At 35.1% G+C, this 23,568-nt stretch overlaps 1 protein-coding gene across 6 annotated transcripts in view; it reads right to left on the bottom strand.

The window, feature by feature from the left end:
• Positions 1 to 774: 774 nt before the first annotated feature.
• Positions 775 to 23,568, bottom strand: part of ICE2 (interactor of little elongation complex ELL subunit 2) — a 65,713-nt gene continuing 42,919 nt past the window's right edge. For all 6 annotated transcript variants that reach the window (XM_069596325.1, XM_069596329.1, XM_069596327.1 and 3 more), the window contains 4 exons: positions 9,160 to 9,244; positions 7,641 to 7,691; positions 4,309 to 4,567; positions 775 to 2,589 (listed from right to left, as the gene is read on the bottom strand). In XM_069596325.1, the coding sequence (XP_069452426.1) occupies positions 2,467 to 2,589; positions 4,309 to 4,567; positions 7,641 to 7,691; positions 9,160 to 9,244 (518 nt within the window). In that variant the 3' untranslated portion in view covers positions 775 to 2,466. The remainder of the gene's footprint in view (positions 2,590 to 4,308; positions 4,568 to 7,640; positions 7,692 to 9,159; positions 9,245 to 23,568) is intronic.

The following is a 23,568-nucleotide window of genomic DNA, read 5'->3' as shown; positions in this document are numbered from 1 at the left end:
CCGTAGCACAGTGCGCCTGCTCCTGTCCTATGGCTTTTTCTCTCGTCTCCCACGTTCACAGCCTACACTCTGGCTGGCTTTCACCTCTGCATATGCTGCTTTCTTTCTGTGTGGAAGACTTTTCATTCTTTCCTTGTAACTCTTACTTATTTTTAGAGGCTCAGCTCAAGGTTTATCCAGAACTTCCTCCTTAATTATCAGGTCCTGGTTAGATGACTTCCTTACTTTACTTTTTGGGGGTACTTACCACAAAGATCAGTATTGTGTCTTCCACTAGAAGGTTAGCTTATGGGAAGACCAAAATCTATCTTCGATACTGAGATATTCATCTATTCATATATTCAAGTTCTATCTACTGAGAGACTATGTATTATGTATGTTATACACAAGGGAACAAAACAAATATGCCCCACCTTGGCATAGCTTGTAGTCTATTTAAGAAGAAAGATAGTAATAAGTAAAATAAACAAATATTCTGATATATGAGTAAGAATTTTATGAGAGTAAACATGGGGACCAATTTTAGGTTGTGTGGCACACAGGTACACTCAAACATTTACTGAATGAAATGTTTATACCTTCACCACAGAGATGTAAGTGGGCCAGGCTCATTATATCTTTGCCAACACTGACTGTTTTTTTTTTTAAAACATCTTTGCTCATACTGTCAATGTCACTTTCTTGCTTATACATTCTCAGTACTAAAAATCAATAAAAAGAACACAAGACAAGTTCAAATATACATTAGAAAAAAGAAGCTTGACTCAGCACAAGTGGAAACCAAAAACTAGCTTTATATATATTATCAGAGTTACTCTAATAGATGTCTAAGATAATTTTAAAATAATCTCTTGTAAGACCACACATTTTATTAAGTAAAAACTAATACTAAAAAAATGAAAGCCATGTCTTTCTGGTATTCAGAAGTCTGAAGCAATCATTGCTTAGCTTTTCTAAAAGAGCAAATTACTAGGGAATCCCTGCCTTTCCCCTGGTTCACTGCCAAATGACTCAGAAGTGGAGTATTTCAGGAAATATGGGTATGTGACAAAAGTAAAAAAAAAAATCATGACCACTTGAAACAAAGCTCAATATTTTAAAAAGGGAATGGCAGGATGAGGAAACTATATATTAAAATACATAAGTCAATTTCATTAAAAACTAGTCATTAAAATATTATATAACCAACCAAAAAACTCAAAACAAAACTTGGTAGTAAAAAGAATATTTAAATGCTACTTACAACAGCTGAGAAGGCTGCTGGGGCTAATTTCTTATATTAATATAAAATGCATAAAAAATTCCAAAAACAAAATTTTCCCTTGGATTATAAAGCTTATATTTTATAAATGATACACATATTTAGTGCAGATTAAAGAATAGGAATACAAAAACTAAATGAGTTCATCCCTTCATAAGTACAAATAGTTGGCTATAATAACATTAAACGACTGGCCCTTTCCTAAATTCACCCTCATGGTCCTGAAAATTTTAAATCAATTAGTATAGATGAGGAAAAAGAGCTTCTGTTTTACCACACGTTAGTCTTTCTAGCTGAAATATGAGATTTCTCTGGAAAATACACTCATCTGTTTGTTTTTAGTAGTGTATTTCAACACCTAGCCAGGATTTGTGCCAAGGGACAGAGGCAGTCACCAAACCTGTTACACCACAAGCTTTTTTTTAAACAAACTGATGATTGCCCAACAAAACACTGTTAACTTCCTTGTGAATTTTCATAGGCACAGAGCTTTTTCTTTTTGGCTTCTGCAATGGAATTTCACCAGTTTTTAAAGGTATTAACTTCGTAATCTGCAACAATCATCATTTTAAATCAGTAGAGAAAAACTGTCAGATGGGTCAGAAATAGGGTTTATGTAAATCAAAATTATCTCTGACAGTACCAAGATTTAACCTTTTGAGCAAACCCCAATAGACCAGCATTACAACTGAAATGATTAACCTAATGTGCAGTTGTTAAGTCATGTCCGACTCTTTGCGACCCGATGGACCGTAGCCTGCCAGGTTCTCCTGTCCATAGGATTCTCCAGGCAAGAATACTGGAATGGGTTGCTATTTCCTCCTCCAGGATTAATCTAATACATTATGATAAATATTGCTCTTGAAAGAGCAGATTATTTTCCTACTTACAATTTTTTGCTAAAGGTCTAGTATAAAAATATTTTCTTCTCTCTACATTTCCCTGCCACAATAATGCTAAAACATATCTATACTCTCCTCAAACCTCAGGTGTTAAGGGCATATTAGCCTGTTTGAGTTGGAACACTGCTTCACATAGTCAAAGCGGTTTTTTTGTTTTTTTTTAAGGCACTCTAAGAACTCTCAAGGACAGTAAAACAAAAACATTGCTGTTGCCTACAGATCTTTCAGGTATATTTTCCCTCAAATTTTTCTAAACTAAATGTTGTGATAACTGGTTTTTCTTTGTTTTCCATGGTATAGTCTTTAAGTTATTTTTCTTTTACTTGAAGCCACTCCTTCATTTTCAACTTGCTGAGCAGGCAGGCTTTTCGTTTCCACGGAAACTGAATTCCTGTGGCTTCGGGTAGGCATTCTTGTTCCACCAGTCTAGGAGAAGAAGCAAAGAACAGGACAGTTTAACATGTTTACAATACAGTCAACTCTATTGTTTACACATGGAATAATTACCCTGCAAATTGTCCTTTATATATTTTTAGCCTCTAGCCACTTAACTGCCTCTAAGCAAGCTTTAATCTGACAGTTTTAAAGTATGACATTTTCAAATAACAATCAGGAAAGCAGACAAACCGGGGTAAACCGAGAGAAGTGAAAAGGAAAATCACTCTTCTGTGTTGAATCTGGAAAAGTCTGAAATGTTAAATGAGGAAATGAAGGAATGACAGACCTTTAGAACAATGTGCTTACAATAACGAAACTGAAGGACAGTGGAAAAGAAGAAATGAAAACTAAGAAGCGAGGGAAAGGAACTATGAGAAGGTCAGCGATGGTAAAGACGGAGAAGAAATTATGAACTGGAGAAACAGACAACGACTAAGAAAAACACAAGAGTCCAAAGGAGAAGAAAGATACAAAGAATAAATGTGACAGGAAGAGAAAATAAGACTCCAGTTTGAAGTGAAAACTGAAAAATACCCAACAAAAACTGTAGCTAAAATGGCTTAAAATACTGACAACTCATTCTTTCACTTGTCTATTCTTTCACTTGTCTATTTTCACAAGTCTATTCTTTCACTTGTTCCAACTAATTAACCACATTTATGTGTTTTCTTGGCCAAAGTTAACAATGTACAAGAAGTTGTCATTTCTAAAAGGATTCTCTCAATAATAAGAGTGGAGAATTGAAAAATATAAACAACTTTTGTAAACCAGAAAACCACTGTAAATTACAAAATAATCCTCAATATCTGCATTCTAGCTATTTCTCCAAAGGAATTTTGGACATTTGCAGATTAATACAGAAAGAAAAAAAAAATATCCACATGATATAAAAGCAATACATGTTGAGTGAAATATTGAGAAGAATAGAGGAATCAATAATTTCGACTCAAAGATTTTTGGCAGCAGGGAAGGAAAAGTCGGATTCACTCACAGAGAAGAAAAGTTTGCCTTCAACTAACTCGAACTGGAACTTCTTACATGATATAAAGAATGGGCTACATGGTAAACAGTATCTCTAACCGTGGTTTTACAAAAGTTTCTGAGAAATATCATTCAACTGTTATTTCTAGGAAGGATGCTATAAAGAGTATAACATTAGTTATAACTAAAATATTGAGTTATAAAAAATACTTAGCATTAAAACACAATTTACTTAACATTTTATTGTACTTTTAATAAGGCACTGCAGTCACTAATTACTAACACTTGCTTTTATATTTTTCCATATCCTACTTATCAATTTTTAATTGCATCACCATAATTTTATTCTATGTATTCTTCTGCAAATTGCCTCAAATATTTCATGAAATAAAAAAGTACACATAAAAACTGCAAAAAAATTATAACTCTGCTTTTCATAGGAACATAGGGCTTTAACTATGTGGTTGTCTTGCTTATGCCCTCATTGGGCAGGCTAATAGAATTTTCTTTAGTTGACTATAAACCTTACAAAAAACAGAAAGTTCTGCTAAAATGACTGGGTTCACAAGAGCATACAACTTTACCTATCCTACCAATAAACATTGTTTTTAGAATGGTGTTGTGATTAACATGGCAAATATGGACATCAGGTTGAAATACATAGTTAGTGAAGTAGATTAATAATAAACAACCGAGTGGAACATTTTATTTCAGAAAAGATCCTACCTTTTGTTGTGCTGTGGGACCCAGTGACTTAGGTGGAAAAGTACAAGGTATTCTTCCATGATGGATATGATATGGTAATAAGAGACTGGGATCTAAAGGGACCCAGGGAACTGAGAGGCTGGAAGGCACACCAGGAAGGCTGCAATGTGTTTTATGCAAATTGTATGCTGTCCTAGTAACTTTTCCATCAGAGGTTTTGTAGATCAAGAGCGAAGAATCTTCTGCGGCGTGAGACAACAAGTAGGAACCCTCCTGCAAACTAAATTCACAGTAAAACTCAACTGACTGATTCACTGTGTCAATTTCAATAGCACTTTCTTAATCATGATCTATTAACAAAATTAAAAAAAAAACAATTAGGGGAATGGGACATCATCTCTAAAAACACTCTGATGATCAAATAAGATTTAAGAATCTTCTAATCTATTTTCATGGCTTTTCAGCAACTAGTTTTAGTTCTTATTCCAAGTTCAGGATATATAATTACTTTCTTTTCATTGTTATATCAGTCAATTTGGAAGTTTTCAATAATTTAATGCGAAACAAATAGTCTCCCTAATTCTCTAATTCCTGGACAGCACATAACGAAAAGTACACAGACATATGAGTATGTAAGAACATATACATACCATTTCTATACACAACATTTAATTAAACAAGCACTGTACCTACTTTCTGTCTACTAATAGGTGAACAGATAGAAAGGCGAATGTGACACACTGCACTGAAAAGTTTAAAATAAAGCGGCAGAAACAGTTAACAGAACAATCACAATATGAGAGGCCCTGACATTCAGAAAACGAAGATCATGGCATCTGGTCCCATCACTTCATGGGAAATAGATGTGGAAACAGCGTCAGACTTTATTTTCTTGGGCTCCAAAATCACTGCAGATGGTGATTGCAGCCATGAAATTAAAAGACGCTTACTCCTTTGAAGAAAAGTTATGACCAACCCAGATAGCATATTGAAAAGCAGAGACATTACTTTGCCAACAAAGGTTCGTCTAGTCAAGGCTATGGTTTTTCCAGTGGTCATGCATGTGAGAGTTGGACTGTGAAGAAAGCTGAGCGTTGAAGAATTGATGCTTTTGAACTATGGTGCTGGAGAAGACTCTTGAGAGTCCCTTGGACTGCAAGGAGATCCAACCAGTCCATTCTGAAGGAGATCAGCCCTGGGATTTCTTTGGAAGGAATGATGCTGAAGCTGAAACTCCAGTACTTTGGCCACCTCATGCAAAGAGTTGACTCACTGGAAAAGACTTTGATGCTGGGCGGGATTGGGGGCAGGAGGAGAAGGGGACAACAGAGGAAGAGATGGCTGGATGGCATCATTGACTTGATGGACGTGAATCTGAGTGAATTCCGGGAGTTGGTGATGGACAGGGAGGCCTGGCGTGCTGCGACTCATGGGGTCACAGAGAGTCGGACACGACTAAGCGACTGAACTGAACTGAAGCAGTTAATAGGTACTGAGTGTTTATCATGAACTAACTGTTGCACTGTTTATGTCCTTTTTGTCATTAAATCCTACACAACAAATCTTGAAGGGATAAAATTATTAACTTGATATTAGAGACAAACAAAAATTAGAGATGTTAATTAATTTGCCCAAGTCCTGAGTGCAGGACCTGCATATAAACCCAGGCAATCAAACATCAAAAAAAAAAATACCCTTAATTATAATCCTCTACTATCACAATAATAAGTTCTGTCAAATCTCCATTAAACCCTTTCTCTTTAGAAAGCTTTAAGGAATTCAGTGTACCAACATGAAGAGGTAAAAGGATATGACTGACATCCTGTGTGTTCCTTTTTTGTTGTTGTTTTTACACTCTTCTAGTGCAAAGGTACTATGGGGGATAAGTTCTTCCTCACAATCTATCATTAAAAACAAGGATTAATCATACTTATAATTTGTGACCTTACCCATCAATGGCTTGTAAATGTGATTAAGGACACAATGTAACAACAAAAGCAAAAATGTGAACGATGTTACTTTGGAGATGGAGTAAGGGACTACAATCTAAGAAATATAGGTATTTTTCCAAAGAAGGCATACAGATGGCCAATACCATTAATTATCAGGGAAATGCAAATCAAAACCACAATGATATACCACCTCACTCCTGTCAGAATGGCTATCACCAATAAGACAATAAAATAAGTAAGTGTCAGCAAGAATGTGGAGAAAAAGGAATCCTTGTACACTACTGGTGGGATTATAAATTAGTGCAGCCACTATTGGAAATAGTAGGGAGGTACCTCAAAAAACTGAAAATTGAACTGTCATATGATCCAGCAATTCTACTCTTGGGTATTCATCATATATCAAAAAGATATATAAACACCAATGTTGACTGCAGTATTATTTATAAGAACCAAGATACGGAAGCAAGTTAAGTGTCTACTGATGAACAGATAAATAAGATGTGATATAAGTACAATGGAATACTACTCAGTCATAAAAAATGAAATATTGCATTTGCAGCAACATGGCTGTTATCTAGAAGGTATTGTGCCATGTGAAATAGGTCGGAAAAAGACAAATACCATATGATCTTACGTATATATGGAATCTGAAAAGCAAAAGAAATAAAATTAAGATAGACTTACAGATACATAAACAAAAGGGTGGTTGCTGACTGGGGGTAGTATATGTGTGGAGAAACAGGCACAGGGGCTTTAGGAGGTACAAACCTCCAATTATAAATAAGTCACAAGGATGTAACACACAGGATAAAGAATATAATAAATACTATTGTAACAACTTGTATGGAGATATATGGTATTAGACTTATTGCAATCACTTCATAATGTATGCAAATATCAAATCACTATCTAGTATACCTGAAACTAACATAATATTGTACACTAACTATATTTCAATTAAAAAAGAAAAGAAATACAAGCAGCCACTAGAAGCTGAAAATTAGGCAAGGAAACAACTGCCTCCTAAGAGCCTCCAGAAGGAGCCAGCCCTGATGACACAAGTTTAGTCCAGTGAAGAGAATTTCAGATCTTTGAGCTCCAGGACTACAAGAGAATAAATTTGTGTTGTCTGAAGCCATCAAGTTTGTGATAATTTGTTACAGTGGCAATAGGAAGCCATTATAATAGCTGTACAGAAAAAAATGTTTAACTGTAAGCCCAGTAAAGCCAGATGCTATTATATTTCCTTCTTATTTATATTTCCACAATTCCACTTTGACACAACAGAATAAATTTTGTACTTCTAGGTTATTTTCTGTCTATTCTTAACAAGATGTATTTAAAGTTTTTCCACCCAAGAAAATTAGACATATCAATGACAAACACCTCCAGAGTACTTACCTACTTAATTTTCTTAGAATGTGTTGGAGGATGTTAAATAAACTTGAAATCCTATTAAACAGAAGAAATCCAAATAAAATTAAGGAACAAAAACCTTAATCTTAAGAACTATAACTCCTCAGGAAGAGAAATGTCTCAATAACAAAAGAAAACAGCAGATGAAATAATATAAAACAAATATCAAAATGTATTTCTAACTTGACTGAATTTTAGTATTCACTTCATTTTTGCCATTTTCTGATTTCCCTTAAAAATCATAAAGTATTTTGGCTTGTGTCAGTCAGAACACTGGTCAGTAAAGAGATCACTATTTTATCTTCAAGCTATGATTTTTTTAAAGCATGTATTTCCCTTTGTTTTTTTTTTTTTAATGTTTTTGTTTTGTTTTTATGGCTATACCACGCAGCATATGGGATCCTAGTTCCCCGACCAGGGATCAAACCCCCCTGCACTGGTTCATGGAGTCTTAACCACTGGACTGACAGGAAAGTCTCTCAAACTATAAACATTTTAATAAGTTTATAAGTTTAAAATTTTTGAAATAAGTTTTAAAAGTTTAAAAAGTCTTTAGCAGAATTAATCTGCAGAAGAGTTTGCCTTTTAGAGATGGTGGTGGTGAATTTCAAAGAAATTGAGAGGTACTTTAAATGAATAAAAGGAAATGAAATATAAGATATTGATTTAAATATCTCTTCTAAACCTACATTCATTCTCTTGATTATTTATTTAAAAATGGTTTTCATTGGGAAAGGTAGAGGAGGCAGTGCATAAATGTATGGAAAAGCTTTTCTATTCACATATGTAAATAAAAAGTTACCCATCAAAAGAAGTAATACTTATAACAGATGTTTAAGTATAAGCAAAGAAGTCAAACTTGAATCTGCAGCCTTCAAAAACTATGACAAGCCCCAAAGCTGGAACTACAGAACTAATATAAGTCAGGGCAATTTCCCATCCTTTCAGATGAATCAAACATATTAACTATCAAAGCTGTCATCCTAGCTCAGCAGTGCGCTCTGGGGAAAGTCACTCCAAGTTCCAGTTTCCTCATGTATAAAATGGAGATTAAAGGTACCACCAGTTCTTTCTGGAAAGTTGTGAGATGCAAATTAAATTAATTTCAATCTGATGTACATTAACAGTTGGTAGAAGAACAAATTTTTAGAAGTTAGAATACCTGAATGAGTGTATATATCCCTGAGCTCAAAGTCTGACTGGCCTATTTTTTTCCACCTCTGGAAAGAAGTGAAATACATGTGCCCATAGTTCACTGAGATGGAAGACTCCTCTATTGTTTTAGCCTCCTTTGTCTTAAGTAGAAATACTGGTGCCACTAGAACATTTAATTGGAGACGGAAATGATTAATGTGAAATGGATCACAAACTGCGTCGAGGAAAGCCCCAGTTTATAAAAGGATGAAAGTCTCGAAAATAAATAATTTAAACCAATATTTAGTGATAAAGGATAATTAATGATCATGTTAACAAGCTTTTAAATTCCTACCACAAAATTTCTTACTTGAGTGCTGAAAGTTTTTCCTTCAATTCTTCTGAGGTAATTTCTTCAAGCAGGAAAAGCTTTGATGTAAATGCATCAATATGTCCTAAAATAAAAGATCAAACTTAGAACAATTACTGTATTTAAAAATCAAAAAAGCTAAGCTATCCAATCTTTTTAAAGATGTTTTTACACAATTGTCATAAAGGAACTTTATATTCTAAAAAGAGAAATAGACACTTTATTAAGTTTATTAAGTAAAGCTGTATTTTAAAATAACACCAGAAGTCAGATTATAAAGGAATATATATTAATTCTAAAATATTTGCTGAACATAGAAAAGTTTATACACGTCCACATCAAAAAAGTCATCTCTAACTCTACAATTTAAGAACAACTGTTGAAATAGTGGTTTCTAATTTCTAGTAAATTTGCATTTTTATGGAAATTAAATTTTGAGAGCTTCCCAGGTGGTGCTGGGCTTCCCAGTGGCTCAGCAGTAAGGAATCTGTGCGGAATGCAGGCACCACAGGAGATGTGGGTTTGATCCCTGGATCAGGAAGATTCACTGGAGCAGGGCATGGCAACCCACTCCAGTATTCTTGCCTGGAGAATCCCATGGTGGCCTACAGTCCACAGGGTTGCAAAGAGCCATGACTGAAGCAAGTTAGCATTCATGTATGCACATACCGTAATATTATAAAAGCAAGCAGATAAAATAAAATTTATAGTTTGGGTATGATAAATACATTTCTCAGACAAACTTGGTTAAGGTAAAAACTTGGCTTAATTATTCACAATAGCCAAGATGTGCATAATAAGTGTCCACCAACAGATGAAAGGATAAAGGTGTGATACACACACAAATAATGGAATATTATTCCTCCATGAGAAAAAAGGAAATACTGCTATTTGCAACAACATAAAGGACATTGAGGACATTATGCTAAGTGAAATAAGTCAGAAAGAGAAAGATGAATACTGCATGATAACTTATATGAGCAATCCGGGGGAATAAAAGTCAAACTCATAGAAAGAAGTAGAAAGGTGGTTCTCAGGGGTTGGGGGCTAAAAGGGTACAAACCTTCAGCTACAAGATGAATAAGGTCTGAGGATCTAATGTATGACACAGTGACTCTAGCTGATAACAGTAGATTATATAACTGATATTTGGTAAGAGAGCAGAACTCAAATGTTCTCATCAAAAAAACAAACAAACAAACAAACAAACCTGGAGGTGATGGATTTGTTAATTCAACTAGATGAGAGGAATTCTTTTACAACGTATACATATATCAAATCATTATGATATATGATTTAAATATCTTAAAATGTTATTAGTTATATCTCAATAAACCTTAAAAAAATCTAGCTTATTTTTTAATTAAAGCATATGATAGAGATTTCCTATGGTTAAAAAAAAAATCAAAATAGTCTGCTCCAAGTCTTACTTTCTTATAAACATGACCTAATTCTAGAATTCAAAGAAACAGCAAACTCTCATGATTACACCTGCACATGTTCTCCAACAAAACAGGTTGAGACACAACACTGAGGCCTTGGAATGTGCCAGGGAAGGGATACAAAAGATGGTGTTTAGTTAAATGTTCTATAATCACATGAATACAAAACCCATGTTATTACACCAGTCAAAAACATCAATCGCTAAGAGTATAATACTCACTAATGCTGAAAATAATATCACTTTAATTTTTTTAGCTTCCAAAATTTGGTTATCAAAACACGTGACCTGGATAGTTGACATCAATCATAATGCAAAATCCTGCAAATGATTTAGTTTCTCATTTCTTATCTTGCCCCCTTTCATTTCATTTGCTTTGTGCTCATAAAAAAGAATTAGAAACATTTTTACCAGATACTTTTCTTCTAAGACAACAAATCTTTTCCCATGCCTACTTATCCTTTCCTGTGCCAAGTTTCGGTTTCACCTCTGCATTTCTAACACTCATTACACTGTGACGTTTCTAATAAAAAGGACACAGTTTAATGGTTTAAAGACTGTCAAAAGGCAATAAATATTAAGTACGATAAAACAGTTTAGACATTTACTGAATGTGTCTTTGAGGAAACTCACAGTTCTTACCTTTTTAAAGCAATCTCAATGAAAAGTATGTATTATAGTATATGTCAAATACAGTTAGTCAGAACTATACAGAGAATACTGTACTAAGTTCTATGAGGGCTTCAATTCTCTCAACATTGGAACATTTTAACCAGTGGGCCTCAAATGAGTTCAGATGTTTATCTCCTAGTCTTTGGGGCAACTGGACAAGACTTGGGATGGCAACAGCTTCCTGGTCATTAACCCTCGTAGACTCTTTTGCATATCACAGTATGCTATCCAAATACTTTAAGTGTGTCAAGGTTGGGAAGGTTAGTTAACACAAATCAAGGCTTTACATACATGCATGAATTCATACACACACACACACACACACACACACACATATATATAGGCAGGCCCTACTCTACATGTAGTAGGGGATGATAAAAATAATCATGCATAAGCCAAAATTATGCAAGCGATTTTAATAATCAATGGGAAAAATTACAATTGTTCCATTACCTTTACGATTTTTTGGTCAAAACATTATAAATTCCCCATCAGTTATAAATGCATGGAGAAATGAAGACAGTAAAAACTAATCTTTATTTAGTAGACTATAAATGGCAAACAATGAGATTTAAAGTATTATTTCATTATAAAACTCATTATTAAGAGTAGTCTGAATAGTGCTTGTCACCTTCTCCTGTTTCAACTTATAGGGAGTTGTAACAACTCCCTATAAGAGTTAGGGAGCAAGCACCTATAAGATAGGGAGCAAGCGCCTTTTCTATGCTGTGGAGGAGGGTCACACTTGCTGATCATTGTTGGATCAGCTCCCAGCGTTATACCCTTTGCACTTTTAAGGTCATGAAATAGCTCAAAGAGTTCCTTCAATGTAAAATACGGGGCCAGAGTCATTTCTTCATCCTTTATGCCACAAACACTTTCCTTATTTATGTGAGTCAGTTCACTTTCACGAAGTTCCTCTGGTGGCTAATCTTGTCTCTTGAACCTCAGCAGTGTCAACGTTTCTACTGTCAGTTTATTCTTCTATAACTCCATTTATATTCAATTCAAATTCCATTTTCAGCAGTATGGTCTTTTGTTTCTTTGCTGTGCTTTAATCTTTGTTGGCCAATTCCCTCTTCTGATTATCCACTTTTACAAAACATGTGAGTTTATCACTGGGAGACAAGGAGGGAACACAACTGGACATTTTGCTTTCTATGCATGATCTCAGTAACAGGTACACAGCGACCAAAAACACTGACAGACTCTTAAAGGAGTGATATGATTGGTGACTGGTCATGATGCATGTCTGTTATTTATGTAGTGATCTGTGGACTAAAGAGTCAGCAGTAAAGTTGGTAGTTTACACAATTACAGTTAGTATACCTTTGTAACTGACACTTGTGGATATCAGAATAGCACAAAGGAAGGACGGCTTGTATGTCCACTATGCAGAACTGATATACATTAGACAACTGAAAAGCAGATACAGGAGTTGTGGTAAGATGACTTTGGGAATTTTCTTTAGAGAATACATATTAGTGTTTGAGGCAAGAGGGAAAAAAGAATACAGCAATCTAAAGGAAGAGAAGAACGTGTTCATAGCAAAGCAGGCAAACAAAAAACAAGTATTTTTATTCTACCTGAAAAGGAGACTAGGAGCTACAGGAAAGGTATTCAAGGTATGGTCCGTGGACTACCAGCATCAGCACCACCTGAGAACATGCTACAAATGCTAAAGTCTTAGGTTCCAATCCAGACGTACTGAATCAGATACTCCTAGGGTCAGGGCCGATAATCTTCAATCTGACAAGCCCTACAAACGACTGCGACACACAGTCAATTTAGATAATTGCTGAACTAGAGTCCTATAAATCAATATACTCTTCAGTTCAGTAAGTGACATTTTGTATCTCCTGTATTTTGTATGATATGCTATATCTGAACCTCTCAATCACACATGTAAACTCTACTCTCACTTTTCTCTCCAAAAGATCTAATGACAAAAATAAAAGAAAGAAAGCTCTAACACACTGGTCCCCAGGTTTGATTTCTGAGAAGAAACTGTCTTAAATTTCTTTTAAATTTTGAGATCATAGAGCTGGGCAGGGAAAACTGACAGTGAAATGCCACAGTTAAATGGAGAAGCAGCTAGCAAAGGTTGAGTGAGGAAAACACAGGTCACAACTTAGAAAGGACTAGGGTGCATGATTGCATGGGAAAGAAATATGAGCACGTGGAAATCTTCTGGTTAAGATTTCATCCCAGTTTCTAAGACACAATGAATCATTTGTATTCAGGCACACTGATTAACGTTGTTATACACACAGTGCTTCATTTTTGTTACCTCTGACCTCCCCCCAACCCCGTATTTTCCTAGCCCTGTTTAACGTTTACAGCAAAGTTATAAACACTTAAAAATTGTGACTAGGACTTCCCTGGTGGCACAGTGAACGAGGATCTGCCTGCCAATACAGGGGCCACAGGTTTGATCCCCAGTCAGGGAGGAGTCAAAATACTGCAAAGTAGCTAAAGCCTGTGCACCACAACTATTGAACTGCATGCTGCAACTACTGAAGCCCGTGTGCTTAGAGTCTGTGCTCCGCAACAAGAGACGCTACTTAGTGAGAAGCCCGTGCACTGCAACGGAGAGACGCCCCTGCTCACCGCAGCTAGAAAAGTCCATGTGCAGCAACAAAGACCCAGCAAAACCAAAACTAAATAAATGAATAATTGAAAAAAACTGACTAAATTCTGATCCTGCCACTGATGGACTCTGTGGCATATATGAGGGTTTCTTTTTGTTCTTGTTGTTGCTGTTTTAAATAAGCAGCATCTTTCATTTTTAGCAACAAAGTCATCCTTAATAAACCCGAGGATGCTACACTGCACAACTCTGAGGATGACCATTTATATGGAATAGACTGGGCACGCTGTATCTTGGACGGTGTACAATGTGGAGATAATAAAAAATATTTTCTATTTTATATGTAACAGAACTCTACAACAACATTCAAAGGAGAGGACCACCTGTTAGTCTACTTACTTAACATGAATAATGTTCAGTTTTTAATTTCTTTAAAGAAAAAATAAAAGCTATAATATTTTCTTCTTGTATTCCAATGGCTTGTCTTACACACATCTAGGAAAAGTAAAACGAATAAAGTATATAAATTCTGTGGTTTGTTATCTACCATTTCCCTTCTCCTTGACTTTTTACTGTTCCTTCAACCAATTATCCAAGCCAACTTCACTCTCTAAAAAATACTTATTGAGCACCTCTGTGTGTCAGATACTGTTCCAGGTGCTTATGGTATATCAATAAACAAAACAGACAGAGACAGGCCATAAATACTATGAGTAATTAAATTACATAATTTGTTAGGGGTTGCCAGAAAAAGGGAATGGGACTATATTCAGAGCCAAAACCAGGAGAAGAAAGACACCTGGAGATGTGAGTCTGGCACTGAGGGCTGCTTCTCTTAGGAGCACCTGTTAATCTGGAGAAAGCAACTGAGACCCAAGAGATGAACCAGAGTTTTCAACAGTCTCTCAGGATCAGAACAAAAAAAACTGGTCTATGAAATTAGATAAACAAACATCCTGCGTTGGGACCCTGGCTCAGTGCTTCTCTACAAGGGCTTATAGCTTCAACATGCACTGGCACACATGGATAAGACTGATTATAGCAAAAGAATACAAATAAAAGGAGAATCCAAAAAAGGAAAAGAAGTGTGGGATAAAGTTCAGAGAAAATGAGATGCAATCTTCAAAAGTCCTTTGTTGGCTTTCCATTTGGGATGATAAAAAAGCTCTGGGAAATGGACAGTGATGATGGTCACATGGCACTAGGAATGTACTTAATCATAGGCAATCATACACTAAAAACTGCGCACCAGGACTTCCCTAGCAATCCAGTGGTTAAGACACTGTGCTTCCAGTGCAGGGGGCAGAAGTTAGATCCCTGATCGGGGAACTAAGAGCCCACATTCCGTGGCCATAAAATAAACAGATAATTTTTTTTTTAATGTATAGTAAATTGTACCCTGGAATTGTTAAAATGGTACATTTTATGTTACAAACATTTTTCTACAATTAAAAAAAAGGCCTTTCTCACTGGAGCCACACAAGATCCACTTAATTCCTCCAGCAACATCATCTTTTTGTACCAGATAAACTTAATGAAGACTCAGCACTCAATGCTTTTATTGGGAGATGCATCATGCAGGAAACCCTCTGCCTAACACATAACAAAATTCCAGACACTCAGAAAGCAGATGTTCAGAATAAGCCATATTATTTATACAAACAGTGTAGGTACAATGAGCCCTCCTTATCAGCTAATGGATGTCTGACATCAGCGTAGAAAACTGTTTACTAGCCAAGTTCCGAGATGCTAGCAGAGAACCAGCCTTGCAAGCAGGCTTTTCCAAAGACTGGCAATGTCAGACCATGAACGGCAACATCTCAGCAGCAAGTGGGAAACATAATGGCCTTTCTAGGGTGCAAAGCCAAGCTTCAAACCACGTAACTCCCTGTAATTGGATTACAGTGAATTCAGATTGCTAGTGTAGTCAAGAGTAATACAGGAAGACAACATTGTAGCTTTGACATCATGTCCAGAATTTTTTATATACAATAAAAACTGGCCCCTGATAAAGAATATTCTGACATACAATGAAGAGACATGGAATAAACAAGAAGAGAGAAAAACAACATGGCATGGAATGAAGTGTCCCTGTAAAAAGACATGTTGAAACCCTAAATTCCTACTCCCTCAAAAAGTGACTTTCCTTGGAAATAGAACTGTTGTAGATGTAATCAGCTATGACGGAAGTGAAGTTGCTCAGTTGTATCTGACTCTTTGCGACCCTATGGACTGTAGCCTACCAGGCTCATCTGTCCATGGGATTTTCCAGGCAATAGTACTGGAGTAGATTGCCATTTCCTTCTCCAGGGGATTTTCCCAACCCAGGGATCGAACCCAGGTCTCCCATATTGTAGACAAGACGCTTAACCGTCTGAGCCACCAGAGTGGACCTTTAATTCAATTTGAACAGTGTCCTTAGAGGAAGAGGATAGAGACATACAGGAAAAAAGATCCTGCATGATGACAGAGGCAGAGATGAAAATGATATATCTACAAACCAGTAATGCCAAGGATTGCTGGCAAACACCAAAAGGAAAAAGGAGCAACAAAGGATTCTCTCTTATAGGTCTCAGAAGGAGCATGGCCTTTTAAAACCTTCATTTTAAACTTCCAGCCTTCAGAACTGTGAAACAAGTATCTATTGTGTTAAGCTATCCAGTTCGTGGTACTTTGTTATGGAAGCCTTATAAAATTAACACACACACACAAATAATAGAAAAGACTTGCAAAGACTCTAGATAACAGAGGTATTAGATACAGACTTTAAAGCAATTTTGCCTAATACACCTAACATGTATTCACTGTGCCTAAGACATAATTGAGACTTTTTATAGCAACTATACAAAAGAATTGCTACAGAAATGTATAAAAAGAACCAAATGAAAAATCTAGAACTAAAAAAAAAACAGTAAATGAAATTAAGGAATCGGGTGATGGGTGAAATAATGTATTAAGGATAGTTGAAGAGGAAATTAGTAAACTAGAAGAAAATACTGAGAATCATGTATGAAGAGTCAAAAGGAGGGTAAACAGAGAAGAGCATGTAAAGGATGTTCAGAACACAGTAAGATGTAACATAATACAACCTAGATCCAGAGGAGAAAGCAAATGAGGAGGAAGTGATGTTTGGTGAGATAATGACTGAGAATTCTCCCAAACTGGTAAAGGTCACCAAATCACATACCAAGGAGCAATATGTTATAAAATGAACAACATGTAAAAAGGAATATTTACAACAAAAGACTAACATAGGTACAATGTAGGACAATTGTTGAAAGGGGGAGAGATAAAATTTAAAGTCTGACAAAGAAAAAGAAACATATTACTTGCAAAGCAGCATAAATGGATAAACAGCTGACTTTTCAACAGAAACAAAGCCAGGAAACATGGAGTGGGGTAAGGGTAGGTTGGGCGTCTGGGGTTAGCAGGTGTAACTTACTATATACAGGATGGATAAACAACAAGGTCTTATTGTATAGCACAAGGGATTATATTCAATATCCCATGATTAAAATATAACGGAAAATAATATAAAAAGAACATGTATATATATATACACACATATATACATGTAGTATAACCGAATCATCTTGCTCTACAACAGATATTAACACAACACTGTAAATCAACTATACTTCAATTTAAAAACAGAGCAAACATTGAACTGATAATCAGAAACTCCTCAAAAAGAAAACTCTAGGCCCGCAAGCTTCACACGTCAATTGTACCAAACATTTAAGTAAGAAATAACACTGATTTTTACAGAAATTCTACCAGATAACAGAAAAAGAGGAAACAGATCCCAAATCATTTTAAGACATAAACTTAATACCAATACCTCACAAGGAAACTTACAGGTCAATCTCACTTATAAACACAAATGGCAAGATAAATATTAATAAACTGAATCTACCAATTTTTGGACAAGGCACAGGGTCACAAAGAATTGGACATGACTGAGTGACTAACACTTTCACCAATATTTAAAGAGAGTAATATATCATGAGCAAGCTGGAATTATGGCAGGAACACAAGTTTGGATTAACATTTAAAAATTAATTAATATGATTCATCACATTAGTGGAATAAAAACGTTATACCATCATATAATCTCAATAAATACAGAGAAAATATCTGAAAAAATTTTTTTTACCCGCTCATTATTAAAATTCTTAACTAGGCATAGAAAGGAACTTCTTTCTATAAACAAAAGGAACACAAACACCCATACAAAACACTACATAAAATGGTGAAATGTTGAAAATCTCCTCCTTTAAGATCAGACACAGACAAGGATGCCCATTATTTACCTTCTATTTGAATTCTAGGCAAAGGTAGCAAGGAATAAAAAGGTATAATGATTGTAAAGAAGAAGTAAGATGGTCATTATTTGCCGGGAACATAATTGTTTAACTTGAAAATATAAATTATTAGAATGAGCTTAGCCAAGTTACTAAGATACAAGATCAACATACAAAATTAATATGCAAATAAATCCTGTATTATCAGTAACAGCCTATAAGAAAATAAAATTTCAGAAATATCATTTATAACATATCAGCCAACAACAAAAATATTTAACAAAGGATGTGTAAGAACCTTACAAAGAAAATCATAAAGATATTAATAGAAATTAAAGATATAAATAGAAGAATATCTAACTAAAGTTTACAGATTGAAGGATTTGTTATTATAAAAAGCTGTTAATCTGTTCCACATTGACTGAGTCAATGCACTTCCTAACAAAAAGCCCACTCTTCCTGTTGCTGTTGGCTGAAACTGACAAGCTGATCCCCAAATCTGTAAATGCAAAGAGCCAAGAACAGCCAAGAAATTCTTGAAGAAAAACAAGTTGACACGGAACTACTCCATGCTCTGTAATGACCTATATCGGAAAAGAATCTAAAAGAGAGTGGATATATGTGTCTGTGTAACCGATTCACTATGCCACACACCAGAAACTAACACAACACTGCAAATCAAATATACTCCAATAAAAGTTAATTAAAAATAAAAAGTTGACAAGATTTGCTTCATCAAACAGTAAAAGATTTTATAAAGCTAATGTAATTAAGACAGTGCTAAGTGTATAGCTAGAGTAATTACTCTAACTAGAGTAATTAAAACAGAATAAAGAAATAGGGAGTCCAGCTTAGATTCATGTATATAACTCAAGTAAAATGGGACAGCAGAGAACGGATAGTCTTTTTCAATAAATGGTGCTGAAAACTGGGAAAAAAACACTTAATATTTCATGCAAAAATAAATATCACATAAACTATGTATCTGGAAATTAAAAAATAATTTTAGAAAGGTTTCCAGAAGATATTATATTCATGATGCTCCTGTAAGGAACACTTGTTAAACCAGGCAAAAAAACAACACTAATCATAAAGAAAATGGCTAAATATTGGTATTTATGAAATCCAAAAGATACCATTAAGAGACTGAAAAGGCAAGAGCAGGAGAAAATTACTTGTAACATTTAAAACCAACAAAAAACTAACAAGCAAATAAACAAAAACTTGACAACGGTGATAGAGGTCTGAATAGGCAATTCACAAAAGTGAATATCCAAATGATTATTAATCATATGAAAAAGTGTCCAACTTCATAAATAACCAAGGAAAAGCAAGTTTAAAACAATAATGGGGGGGGGGGAGAGAGAAAAAAAAACAATAATGAGACGTTAATAATACATACCCACCAGCGTGACTAAAATTAAACTGATAATGCCAAGTGTGGGCAAGGATGTGGAGAAGATATAACCCTCACATGCTGCTAATATAAGTGTATATTGGTATAATCATTTTGGAAAGCTTTCTGGAATTATCTAGCTGAAGTTAATGTAGCTTAAGCTATGAACCAGTAATTCCACTCTCAGGTATGTGCCCAATAGCAATACACACACATTGCTCTAACAGACACTTATGTTCATAGCTGCATTAACACAGACACAACCGAAACAGGCTCCCAGAGTTAAATGCAGAAATAAACGGTGGTATATTCTTACAAAGGAAAATGTCGAAAAGAAAAATATTGTTATATACAACATAAGCTTCAAAAACTGTTAAGCAAAAGAAGGTATAAATGAAAGAACTTTATAATTCTATCCATACAGAGCTGGTGAAAACCATATGATTACGTTAGAAGGCGGGACACTGGTTACTAGTGGAGAAGAGGAAGAAGACTATATAACTAAGTGGCAAAAGATGGGTCTCTGGCAGTTTTCAGCTTCTTGATCTGGGTGTGAGCTATAGAGGTGCAGACTTTGTTATGTAACTCCTTGAGCTGTACATTTTTCACTTTTCTCTTGCATTGGCAGGTGTGTTCTTTACCACCTGGGAGGTCCTTTTCTTTTCACTTTTCTGAATGTATGTTATACTTTAAAAGTAACATATACGAAAGAAAAATATTATCAAAGCAAAGGTATATGTTATAACCAACAATATTTTAGGACAGAAGTAATACTATGTAGATCTTTTTGAAAATTATGCATAGAGAAGTTCTCAGGTTTTTTTTTTGTTTTAGCCTGCTTTTAATCTTTGGTTAAGAAATCCTTTTTTACTCTCATACTTTAATCTAAATTTTAGGTTAATAGCTATTTTTTTCTCAGTACAAAAATATACAAAGTATAACTTCACTGTCTTGTGGCGTTTATTTTCATTAAGGAGAATGGTACTTTTACGGCATTATATTACATAATATAATATAGTGAAGGACAGGGAAGTTTGGTGTGCTGCAGTCCATGGGGTCACAAACAGACACGACTGAGCAATTGAGGAACAAAAATTACATAATCGTTGTAAGAGAAAGGATTTGTGTATAGAGTCCCTGAGGTAGATTCAACAAAAAATTATTATTATTACTATTTTGATTGCACCATGTGGCTTATGGTATCTTTTCCTCAGTCAGGGATTGGACACAGGGCTATGGCAGTGAAAGAACTGAGCTGTAACCACTGGACTGCCACAGAATTCCCCGAACAAAATGTTATTATGTCCATTACCTACAGATGAAAAAGCTGAGGACTCACAAGCTTAAATGATTTTACCCAAAGTACAAAGAAAACTGTAAAGTACGAAGTATTCACACACATATCTTCTGACTCACACATTCAGCATGATTTTTACACTCCATTATAATTGAAAAGCACAGGCTGTGGAATCAGAAAACACATGGATACAAATCCCGGATTTCCCACAAACTGTAATCTTGAGCAATAAACTCTATAAGCCTCAGTTTCCTCATCTGTAAAACAGACAACACTTATTTTACAGAATAGTGAGGATTAGTAACAATGGATATGCAGTCCTTGACCTACATCACATACTTCATTAATGACAGTTAGAAATACTGCTGTATTACTTTATATATAGAAAACACTCACATACATGTATATATATACATACACATATACAGTTTCTAAGGAAAATTTTGGAGAATTTCAAGTGTATTATATTATAATTTGGTTTGAGAGTGGTAGATACATAAGGAAGCAAAAGGAGAGAACAAAACAAAATACACAGCAATATCCTAAGAGCTGTTACATTGGGAGCCTAAGAGGAGCAGATGCTAAAAGCACAAGAATAGTACAGGGAGGAAGACCGACAGAATCAAAAAACAGAATACTTGAAAAGAAAGACATTACTAATTTCAAGTGTGTTGTTCAGTTGCGAAGAGTCCAACTCTTTGTGACCCCATGAACTGCAGCATGCCAGGCTTCCTTGTCCTTCATTATCTGCTAGAGTGTGCACAACTCATGTCCACTGAATCAGTGATGCCATCCAACCATATATCATCCTCTGTCACCCTCTTCTCTTGTCCTCAATCTTTCCCAGCGTCAGTCCTTCCAAGGAATATTCAGGGTTGATCTCCTTTAGGATTGACTGATTTGATCTCCTTGCAGTCCAAGGGACTCTCAAGAGTCTTTCCTGACATCACAGTTCAAAGCATCAGTTCTTCAGCGCTCAGCCTTCTTTATGATTCAACTCTCACATTATGTACATGACTACTAGAAAAACTGTAGTTTTGACTATAAAGACCTTTGTTGACAAAGTGATGTCTCTGCTTTTTAATATGCTGTCTAGGTTTGTCATAGCTTTTCTTCCAAGGAGCAAGTCTTTCAATTTTGTGGCTGCAGTCACCATCTGCAGTGATTTGGGAGCCCAAGAAAATGAAATCTGTCACTGCATTTATTTTTTCCCCATCTATTTGCCATGAAGTGTATACTATAACTCATGTCTAGCAAAGCATCATATAGGTAAAAACAATGTTCAATTAGCCTTTATTTAGATGTCAAAGGGAAATAATAAACCCTTTTGAAGAGAGATGTACCAAATAATATTTTGTATACATCTTTTACCTCTTGACCATCTGTAGATAGGCACTCTTCTTTAAAACCACTAAGTCTACACGATGAAAGGTAGAACTACAAAACAGAGAGACTAAGTAATGAGACACACATGCTACTTTAGAGTCATACCTGATATACAACTTATTTTAATTATATTGTCATTCCAGACACCACGAGGACAAACTGACTATTACTTTCTGTTTTTATCTTATTTCCTGAAAGTAACTGTAGCAAAAATTTATTTAGAAGTCCATTCTCCTAAACTCCCTTCCTGTTGCAACATTTCTCTTAAATTAAGAGTAATAAAATAAAATTGTAAAAACCCTCAAAACTCACAGATGTTTTTAAAATAGTATTTTGAAACATTCACCTCCACATTAAAAAAAAAAAAACCCAAACAAAGCAAACACATCATATAAGAATATAGCATTAAGTTTCTCACCAAACAGTTTTCAAAGACACTAAATACACCACCTCATTACATCAAAATGAATGGCTTATCAGTAGATAGGATTCACTGATGATAAATAGCATGCAAGGGAATGATTACTTATGACATTACAGAGTACAGTCATCCCCCCTTATCCACAGGTGACACAATCTAAGAGCCCCCCAGTAGATGCCTGAAACTGTACCAAACATTACATATACTGTTTTTTCCTACACATACATGCCTATAATAAAGTTTAATGTATAAATTAGGCACAGTAAGAGTTTAACAACAATAATTATAAGATAGACCAATTTTAACAATATACTATAATAAAAGATTTCTGAATGTGGTGTGTTTCTCCCTCCCACTCTCTCAAAATATCTTACAAATTGAATGCCTTTTCCATTTAAATTGATACTTATCTGCTCTGTGACAATAACCTTTGTGCTTTGAGGTTTGTTTTGCAGTTTGACAGCAAAACAAACATGCATTCTTTATCCTTCATAACTTCAAGATAGAAGATTCATTCTGACCATAGATCTTTGCCACACAGCATATAAATTTTCTTTCCTAATTAAGAAAAGAAAGCTGAAAACTTTCAACTTTTCACTTAAAGGAAGCAGTGTGCAGTTTCTCCTAAGCATATGTAAATTGCCAGCATCACATACTCTTGCACTTTGGGGCTGTTAAGTTAAAAAAGGGTTACTTGAAGATAAGCACTGATAACTGGGATACTACAAACTGACTAATGGGCTGGAGAGACTAGAAAAGGGGTGATTCACATCCCAGGCACTATACAAAATGGTGTGCTTTTTAAAACTTACAATTTGTTTATTTCTGGAATCTTTCATTTACTATTTCAGACCATGGTTGACTAGTTGAAGATAACTGAAACCACAGAGCAAAACTGCAAT

Source organism: Ovis canadensis, chromosome 7 (genome assembly GCF_042477335.2).
Source record: "Ovis canadensis isolate MfBH-ARS-UI-01 breed Bighorn chromosome 7, ARS-UI_OviCan_v2, whole genome shotgun sequence".
Classification (NCBI taxonomy): domain Eukaryota; kingdom Metazoa; phylum Chordata; class Mammalia; order Artiodactyla; family Bovidae; genus Ovis; species Ovis canadensis.
This window is presented reverse-complemented; position numbering and strand designations above follow the sequence as displayed.